Below are 10000 nucleotides of genomic sequence, written 5' to 3'. Positions count from 1 at the left end.
AGTCAGGTTATTAATAACTGCCAGCTTATTATTGTCAACTTTCCTCCTCCCAAATTATTGTTAGTTAGTATTGTATAGTTGTTTCTTTTAAAGGATCGGATCACTTTTTTTGGCATCAAATTACAATAGCCACATTCCCACATGTGCATTGAAAGTAGTATAATAAATGGTGTAATGATTATGTATGTTATTTATTCATACTGTAGCATGTTATTTAATATGTATTTAAGCACTTCTGATGAGACACTACATGTCGTTGTTCTTGTTCGTTGTACTTGTGACGTGCAATGACAATGAAGTTGAATCTAAGCTAATGTACTACTATGTTGAGCATTTCCATTCATCTGCAGTTAGAACAGTTTCTACTCTTTTGGGAAGACTTTTCATATTTGGGTTGGCTTTCCTGTTCATCCTAATGGCGCTGACACACCAACCCGATTGTCGGACAGTCTGGCGAGGTCGGTGACTCGAGTCTGTTCGGTGTGTTCCGTGCCGTCGTCTGCGGGCAGTCGGACTCAATGACCAATCTGATTGGTGGAGCGCTGACCCGGAAATGACGAGCGGGATGAGCGTGAGTCAAAATCTGACAAATCTTTTAAACTGACCATTGTCGATGTGAAATGAAGACAGATTCAGCAACTGCACGGCCTATTTCTCGCTTAAAATGTTTTCAGAAACTCGGTGAACTATCGTCGTAAAATACGAGATCGTATTCCGAACGAGCCGCCATTATGCTCGGTTGTAAAACCCGGGAGCAGCCAGACCCACGTGACGCGTTTGTCCAATCAGCTGCCGGTTTTCATTTTTTGGGCGACAGTACAGATTAGCGGCACCTGCTGTGACGGAGACGTATTACGTCTCGAGCACGCGCAGAACGTACGCTCAAATCGGCGTCGCTTCGGTGTGTCCGGAGGCACTTTTTGGACCAACTCGGGGAGGCGGATCAGTCCGACTGGCTTTTCTGCCGACGGTCGGCCGTCAGATTGGTGTGTCTGAGCCTTAAGGGTGTTGGATGGGGTTTAGGTCAGGACCTTTGAGCAGACCAGTCGCGGTTTCGTTGTTTAACCGCAGTTAATTGCTGTCGTTAGCTAAGATCTTAAGGCTTCTGACTGGTAGTTGTTGTTGTTTAGATATGCCAAATTGTAATTATGTAAGTGATTATTGGTCGGACTATATCTTTTTTTATTATTATTTCAGTTGTAAGTTGTTGAACTGCAAACGAGAGACTGTTCCTCTAGAACATTTCTGACTACTAACTTCATTCTATTTTAGCATATTAAGAGGCATTGTTTACTATATAGGCTGTTTATTTGTGTTATTACGTCATCTGGGTCACATGACAGTGATGTAAAGATAAAAGATGTATCCTGGGATGTTTTTTAAAACGGTAATACATTAATTTATTAATACATCTTTTGTAAATGTGCCCGAAAGAGACCATTATGTTGTTGCTCGCAATTATTTCTGACACACTTAATTGTACGTCAACATTTCTAATATCTGTGGTCTTTCTCAGAACGGCTGTCGGACTCCGGCCGACTTCTTCTCCTGTCGCAGATTCCAGTCAGCTCAGCGACGGCTGTACTCCGCTGAACCCAAAGGTGAGAGCCGCTGTGTGTCTAAAGCACGACCCATTCACGATGCAGCGTTGCATCCCTATTCATTCCCCACCGCTCGTTAAATGGATGTTTTAATAGTTAACAACTAGAGCACTGGTTCTCAAGCTTTTTTCAATAATGTTCCCCTTTTGAACAGTTTTTTTTAAGCCATGTACCCTCTCACTATGTCACTATTTTCGATCTGTTCCTTCCTTCTTTTTTTCTCCGTTTGTCGAAGTTTTTGTCGCTTTTTTCAAAAAACAATTCTGCCTGATTCAAGGTTTTTGTCACTTTTTTTTTAAGTTTGTCTTCCTTCTTTCTACTTTTTAACAAGTGTGTCGCTTTTTACAAGTTTTTGTCACAGTTTTCTCAGTTTTTGATACTATTTTCCACCTAGTCTTGCCTTACTGCCTTCTTTCTACCAACTTTTAAAGTGTTGGTTGCCTTTTTTCATCAGCATTGACATGTTTTTCAGCTACATGGCTGTTGTTTGGTAAAGCTGCCGCTGGTCAGGGGGTACTTGGCTTAAAAACACAATTCCGATGGGCAACATTATTGAAAAAAGAACCCCTGCTCTAGGGCTGGGAATCACCAGAGGCCCCACAGTACGACATCATCACGATACTTAAAATTATGTCTCTGCTTTTTTCAATAATGTTCCCCCTTTTGAACATTTTTTTTTTTTTTTTTAACTAACCAGCGCAAATAATTTTTAGTAGAAAAAGTCTCTATAAAAAGGAAGAATACAGTGATGTCAGCGATAGATTTACTAAACAGCCTTTGACCTGGGAAATATTTTGCAAAAAATGTCACGTACCCCCTGCAGTCCTCCAAAGCACCCCTAGGAGGACACGTACCCCCTGCAGTCCTCCAAAGCATCCCTAGGGGGACACGTACCCCCAACAGTCCTCCGGAGTACCCCTAGGGGGACACGTACCCCCTGCAGTCCTCCAAAGCACCCCTAGGGGGACACGTACCCCCTGCAGTCCTCCAGAGTACCCCTAGGGGGACACGTACCCCCTGCAGTCCTCGTCATTACGTCGACCAGCGTAGCGCAGGCGTAGGGATCGGTACGGTGGGAAAAAGATTCTAATGTTCGGCAGAAACCGAACCCCGTCAAAAAGCCCAATATTCGGCCAAAGCCAAATCCTGGATTCAGTGCATCCCTGTTCTGAACTGATATTTTGGCTGCTCGATGTTACAGGGTAAAGGCTAATCTGAAACGGCAGAATCGGAACCAGAAACAATATTTTTCATGAAATGAAAATTGTGCTGAAAGCAGATCTGGGATGAGAACTGATACTGGAATGGAAACGCTGGTTTGTCAGATGACAGACGTGAGATCTGACAATCGTGTGTGAGTTTCAGATGGAAAGGGAGGAGCGGCCGGAGGAGGAGCAGGAGGAGCAGGAGGAGGAGGAAGATCCTCAGGTGGAGGGAAGAGAGGAGGAAAAGACTGGTGGAGCCAAAAGGTTTGTCAAGACTTCCACGAATGAAACTGGCATCACGTTGAAAATCCCAATTCACAAGTTGACGTCATCCAGAGATGGATCTTTTAGGAAGCTTTCATTTAAAGCCAGAGTGAAGATGTTGGTATTTTATGTAGGGCTGTGTACCAAACTCAGTACTTTTTTTGGGTACCGACCGAAATACGTCGGTACACCGAGGACCGATTCATGTTCAATCAAACTGTGCCACATTTCTGTACCTGAGAGCGCCCGTAAACGCACGTTTATCTGTCCTCTCTGCATGTTGACAGAGAGCGGCGGTCCGACACACACACACACACACACACACACACACACACACACACACACACACACACACACACACACACACACACACATACGTATATTGAGGAATGAAGGTTCCAGGAAACTTATCTTCTTCTACTCTCATCATAAAACTGAAGATACACAAGATGCTTTTTTTTTATTTTTTTTATGGCAAATCCTGGAAGGAAAGTTTTTGTTGGATATATTTTTCACAGAAAACAATATTGGTTTGAAATTTTGCCAAACTGCTGCGTCACCCAGTTCCCAGTACAGCATGTCTTCATTACCTTACTGATCTATAGTCTGTCTGTCTGTCTCTGTCTCTGTCCGTGTGTGCTTGTGTATGTGTTTTTTATTTTTTTTCAGGGTGACTTCCCCTGGGACGAGAAGGATTTCCGTTACCTGGCGATCACCATGGCCGGCGCCAGTTCGGCGCTGCTGTATTTCTACTTCAGAGACAACGGCCGAGAGATCAGCTGGAAGGACTTCGTCCACCGCTACGTGGGCCGGGGAATGGTGAGCGGGACTTTTCACCTGGTTGGAGATGAAATCTGAACGCCCGTAGAAACAAAACAAACTAAATAAATATATGACTGAGTTTAAAAGATGTATTACCCACTGTAGCCGACGCACCTTGGATAATGGACAAGAGAACGGGCTGAAGTAAAGGAAGACTGTAAAAATAATGTGTGTGTTTTGTGTCCAGGTGGAGCGGTTAGAGGTCGTCAACAAACAGTACGTCAGAGTCATCCTGGTGCCGGGCGCCGACGCTGACGCGGTGAGAGCATCCAACGCAAGTCTGACTCTGAAGCAGACATTTTAAACTTTTTTTACCTAATTTCTATGAAGCCAAGCTAGTTTTTCTTTGCAACAGACTGTATGTAATGTTGAAATTAAGCATCCAATGTGAAAATGGGACCAACAAATTGCCATACTGTTGTTGTTGTTTACTCCTCATGTATTTAATTTGTGAGCTAATTGTTCCGATCTGGATCTTCTCATCTGTGCGGTTGTATCAGTGTGTAAATAATGACCCCCAAAAAAGGCAATTTCTCCAAACAAATGACTTTTACAGACTGAAAACATGTAGGATGATGCTACTTTTTATTGTACCTACTCTTGTTGTTGTTGTTGTAATGCACGATATTTTTAACATGAAATCTCGTTTGACCCCTCCCCGCCTCCAGAGCTACGTTTGGTTCAACATCGGCAGCGTGGACACGTTTGAGAGGAACCTGGAGGCGGCGCAGATGGAGCTCGGCCTGGAGCTGACCCGCCGACCCGCCGTCGTCTACAGCACCGAGAGCGACGGGTGGGTCCGACACGCGAACGCTTAACACTCTCATCGTCGATGTATACGTTATGGAAACCACTGTAGGGCTCGGGATCTTTTGGGTTTTTAGTAAGGACTACTAGCCAGTCAGAAGCAGAGTATGAGGGCGTGTCCTGACAGTAGCTAGGTAAGGACTACTAGCCAGTCAGAAGCAGAGTAAGAGGGCGTGCCCTGACAGTACCTAGGTAAGGACTACTAGCCAGTCAGAAGCAGAGTATAAGGGCGTGCCCTGACAGTACCCTAGGTAAGGACTACTAGCCAGTCAGAAGCAGAGTATGAGGGCGTGTGTGCCCTGACAGTACCTAGGTAAGGACTACTAGCCAGTCAGAAGCAGAGTATAAGGGCGTGTCCTGACAGTAGCTAGGTAAGGACTACTAGCCAGTCAGAAGCAGAGTATAAGGGCGCGCCACGCTAGCAGCTAGGCGAGTCGACTTTTTCACTCTGTAAACCTATAACGTGCACGAAAAAGATATATAACACAAAGGAAAGGGGAAAAGCCAAAAAACATAATATGAGCACTTTAAAATAGTGTCCTGAAAGAGCGGCGTTTCTTTATTTGCGGAGTTTAGTTGGGGACTATTTTAACAGCTAATATTAATATTTACAGCTCTAAATAACGTATGTCACATACCAACACTGCGTCCCACCAACGATAACCTTCCTCATCTCTTCTCGCAGCTCTTTCCTGATGAGCATGATACCGACCCTGCTGCTGATCACCTTCCTGCTCTTCACCTTGCGGCGAGGACCAATGGGAGGAGGCCCTGGCGGAGGAAGGGGCGGGCCCTTCAGCATGAGCGAGTCGACGGCGAAGATGATGAAGGACAACATCGAGGTGAAGTTCAAAGACGTGGCCGGCTGCGAGGAGGCCAAGCTGGAGATCCTGGAGTTCGTCAACTTCCTGAAGAACCCAAAACAGTACCAAGACCTCGGGGCCAAGATCCCCAAGGTAAAGACAGACAGACACACACACACAGACACACACACACACACACACACACACACACACACACAGAGACAGACAGACAGACAGACAGCACACACACACACAGAGACAGACAGACAGACGCACACACACAGAGACAGACAGACAGACGACACGCACACACACAGAGACAGACATGACAGACAGACACACACACACACAGACAGACACGCAGACGCACACACACACACAAAGACACGCAGACACACACACACACACAAAGACACGCAGGACGCACACACACACACAAAGACACGCAGACGCACACACACACACACAAGACACGCAGACACACACACACACACACAGACACGCACACGCACACACACACAAAGACACGCAGACGCACACACACACACAAAGACACGCAGACGCACACACACACACAAAGACACGCAGACGCACACACACACACAAAGACACGCAGACGCACACACACACACACAAAGACACGCAGACGCACACACACACACAAAGACACGCAGACGCAGAAACATGCGCGCACACACATACAGATACACACAAGCACACATATGTAGGTACACTCACTCACACAGACACACACATACGTAGACACGCACATACACACACACACACACATACACATACGTACGTCGGCACACAAACAGCAGTAGTGACAAAATGTAGACTGCGATGTAGGTGGATTATTTTTAACTAGATTATATTGCTCTTTAAATAATCCGTAATATCAATCCTATTTCATTTAGTTTGGCCCACACAGACTCACATAACACCACAAAGACAAACCAGGTTCAGGACATACATCCTCAAATAATACTTCAAAAGTACAAATACAAAGAATGCAAAATTACAGTCTTATAAAAATCAATAGGTAATTATGGTTTTAGACGTTCAGGCGGACAACAAAATTCATAATTATGGAAAAGAAATCAATATTTAGACTTGTGGCATCACGATTTTGAGCCGTAGTTCCCCTAGTATTTTTTTTTTTCTCTCTCCAACCCTGCCTACTTGCGTGAATCCGATGAAAAACAACAACAGACCCGGTGTAGATTACTGGCTGGTAGCATGCAGCTAAAGACACAGGGTAACGTTAGCTTAGCGGTAGCCTGCAGCTGCTCTTCTCAGTGTATTATTCTGTGTATTCAGTTTACTGTCACAGAGGAGTGGGGAGTTAATGTTATGTTAACTTTCAGTTGCCTGTAGCGTCTGTTTCGGAGCACCAGAGGGCAGCGCTGCCATTTAACCGGCACTGAAATCTGCGTTGTCATTCGGTCCGGTAGATACCGGCCGTTTTTAAGGAGTTTCGCTACTCAAACCTAGAAACCAGTGGCTTTCAAGAACATATCTGAGAGATAACATTAGTGCTGCAACTAACAATTATTTGCATTGTTGGAAAATCTGTCGTTTATTTTCTGGATGAATGGATGAGTTGTCTGGTCTCTAAAATGTCAGAAAATGGTGAAAAATGTGGATCAGTGTTTTCCCAAAAAAGCCCAAGATGACGTCCCTCAAATGTCTTGTTTAGTCCACAACTTAAAGATCTTCAGTTTCCTGTCACAGAGGAGAGAAGAAACTAGAACAATATTCATATTTAATAAGCGGACATCAGAAGTTTTACATAAACTTGAAACATACTTTTCAAACTTTATAGACAATATTGGCGAACATAATCATAATTAAACAACGTAGATGTAGTATTTTAGTTTGTTGGGTGACTAATGAAGTTCCTGAAGTTGTAACTTGTGTGTTCTTGTGAGCTAAATGCCCCGCCGCGTGTTTTCCCAGGGTGCCGTGCTGTCCGGACCTCCTGGGACGGGGAAGACTCTGCTGGCTAAAGCTACAGCCGGAGAGGCCAACGTCCCCTTCATCACCGTCAACGGCTCCGAGTTCCTCGAGATGTTTGTGGGCGTCGGCCCTGCCAGGGTGAGCAAAAGAAACCAGATCGCGTCTCTGTCAGACCCCAGGACTCTGGGCAACAACTGCCCCCCCCCCCTTCCCCGCAAATTATTTTATATTGAGTACACTATTTCAATATATGAAGCATGAACTGCTCTGGTGGATAGTTTAGGAGAAACAGCTGTGATGTTTTGTTTGAAAACAGAGCGTCTGATTGGGTTTTCTTCCTCCACAGGTGAGGGACATGTTCGCCATGGCGAGGAAGAACGCCCCCTGCATCCTCTTCATCGACGAGATCGACGCCGTGGGGAGGAAGAGAGGAGGCGGGAACTTTGGCGGTCAGAGTGAACAGGAGAACACGCTGAACCAGCTGCTGGTGGAGATGGACGGTACGGCACACATCAACTGAAGCTTCAGAGTCTGGAGTGCTCAGGAGTTCAAACACACGATGAAGCTGCTCTTTGGAAGGGGAACACGAATGTTCAAACGAGAAGAAAGGTCCAAGGCACTCTTCTAGCTACATTTTTTAAAAGCCTTTTATTTAAGTGGCTATTTCATCTAGAAATCTTAGCAAGTTAAAAATAGATAGGCAGCAACCCACGCGTGGCGGCACAAAACGGCCTTCTTCAGGGTGACGCTATAGCTTTTCGATTGTTATGTTTTAAAGTGCTCATATTATGCTAATTTTCAGGTCCATAGTTGTATGTAGAGGTTATATCAGAATAGGTTTACATGGTTACATTTTCAAAAACACCATATTGTTGTTGTACTGCACATTGCTGCAGCTCCTCTTTTCACCCTGTGTGTTGAGCTCTCTGTTTTAGCTACAGAGTGAGACCTCTCACTTCTGTTCCATCTTTGTTGGGAGTCGCACATGCGCAGTAGCTAGGTAAGGACTACTAGCCAGTCAGAAGCAGAGTATGAGGGCGTGTCCTGACAGTAGCTAAGTAAGGACTACTAGCCAGTCAGAAGCAGCGTATGAGGGCGTGCCCTGACAGTACCTAGGTAAGGACTACTAGCCAGTCAGAAGCAGAGTATGAGGGCGTGCCCTGACAGTAGCTAGGTAAGGACTACTAGCCAGTCAGAAGCAGAGTATGAGGGCGTGCCATGCTAGCAGCTAGGCGAGCATTATAACGTGTGTTACAAAGTGACCACGTTTGTCTCTGAAGTAAAGGCTGGACTACAACAGAGCTGTTTGGAGCAGTTTGTGAACAGTGTTTTCTGTTGGAGTTGGTAAGTCTGTTTGGGGGGGGGGGGACTTTGGGCTTTTTCAGTTTGTAAACCTATAACGTGCAAAAAAAAAAAAATATATATATATATATAACACAATAAAGGAAAGGGGGAAAAAGCCCAAAAGTATACTATGAGCACTTTAAGGTCTAAGGCCATGATCACACTTGATCACACACAAAAAAGTTGACTATGGCGCTTTTGTGGTTAAAAAAAGAGAAGAAAGGGCGGCCTCTAGCTCACCCAGTAAGAGCGTTCGCCCCACCTTGGCTGAGTCCTGCAGCGGCACAGGGTTTGTTGAATCTGACCTGCTGCCCTTTGCTGCGTGTCATCCCCCATCTCTCTCCCCCTTTCATGTCTATCACTTTCAAATAAAGGGGGAAAAAAGCCCCAAAAAATAATCTTAAAAAAAAAAGAGAAGCTGCTAGCATTGAGGTTCCAAAAAGCAGCCGAGAGCGTCTTTTGTTGCTATAACAACAGCTACAGTTTTTTGCTTTGCAGGTTTTAACACTGCGACTAATGTGGTGGTTTTGGCCGGAACCAACAGACCCGACATCCTGGATCCTGCACTGATGAGACCGGGACGCTTCGACAGACAGATCTACATAGGTAAAGAGCTGATTGGTGAAACTGAAGGAGTCATCTGTTACTACAGATAGAGACGTGTGTTTACCCTCTGAACATATTCAACATTATTCCTGAGATGATCCACCTTCTCCTTTTGGGGGCTCTACAAAAGTTCGATGCTTTGCTCAAGAGCACATTGGCAGTGCTCAGCTACCAGCCCACACTCCGTACGGGGACTTGAACGGGTGACCTTCCGGTTCCCAACCCAACTCCCTGCGGACTGAGCTACTGCCAGCGTAAGATATAACCAAGCGGCGATTTGCGGGATTCAAACCCTTTCTCGGCTGGAATCAAACAGCCAACCTTCTGATTGTTAGGCACACACACTACCACCTGACCACTGCTGCACTTCAACACAACATGATGTTCATTTAGTAAATGATGGTCCCATTTACTTAAAAACAGACGATAAAGCAGGGGATGCTCTACGACCTGTCAGTCAGGACAGAGGCTTAGCGATGCTAACACTGACGTTATGATCTATCTGAACTTGGCCAGTACCAGTATTACTGTAGTACCAAGAGGTTTGCGTTTACACGCCGGCAAATCTCCGCTGGATGACTCGCTTCAG

At 45.4% G+C, this 10000-nt stretch overlaps 1 protein-coding gene across 1 annotated transcript in view; it reads left to right on the top strand.

Moving 5' to 3' along the window:
- The window catches only part of afg3l1 (AFG3-like AAA ATPase 1), a 19162-nt gene that overhangs the window by 990 nt on the left and 8172 nt on the right, over nucleotides 1–10000 (top strand). Inside the window, exons 2-10 of the mRNA XM_078256407.1 lie at nucleotides 1517–1601; nucleotides 2967–3070; nucleotides 3740–3889; nucleotides 4080–4151; nucleotides 4561–4685; nucleotides 5385–5655; nucleotides 7462–7599; nucleotides 7808–7961; nucleotides 9304–9411. Of these exons, the coding sequence (XP_078112533.1) occupies nucleotides 1517–1601; nucleotides 2967–3070; nucleotides 3740–3889; nucleotides 4080–4151; nucleotides 4561–4685; nucleotides 5385–5655; nucleotides 7462–7599; nucleotides 7808–7961; nucleotides 9304–9411 (1207 nt within the window). The remainder of the gene's footprint in view (nucleotides 1–1516; nucleotides 1602–2966; nucleotides 3071–3739; nucleotides 3890–4079; nucleotides 4152–4560; nucleotides 4686–5384; nucleotides 5656–7461; nucleotides 7600–7807; nucleotides 7962–9303; nucleotides 9412–10000) is intronic.

Source organism: Sander vitreus, chromosome 8, assembly GCF_031162955.1.
Source record: "Sander vitreus isolate 19-12246 chromosome 8, sanVit1, whole genome shotgun sequence".
Taxonomy (NCBI): Eukaryota; Metazoa; Chordata; class Actinopteri; order Perciformes; family Percidae; genus Sander; species Sander vitreus.
Note: the sequence above shows the minus strand (reverse complement) of the source record. Positions and strands in the feature narration are given on the sequence as shown.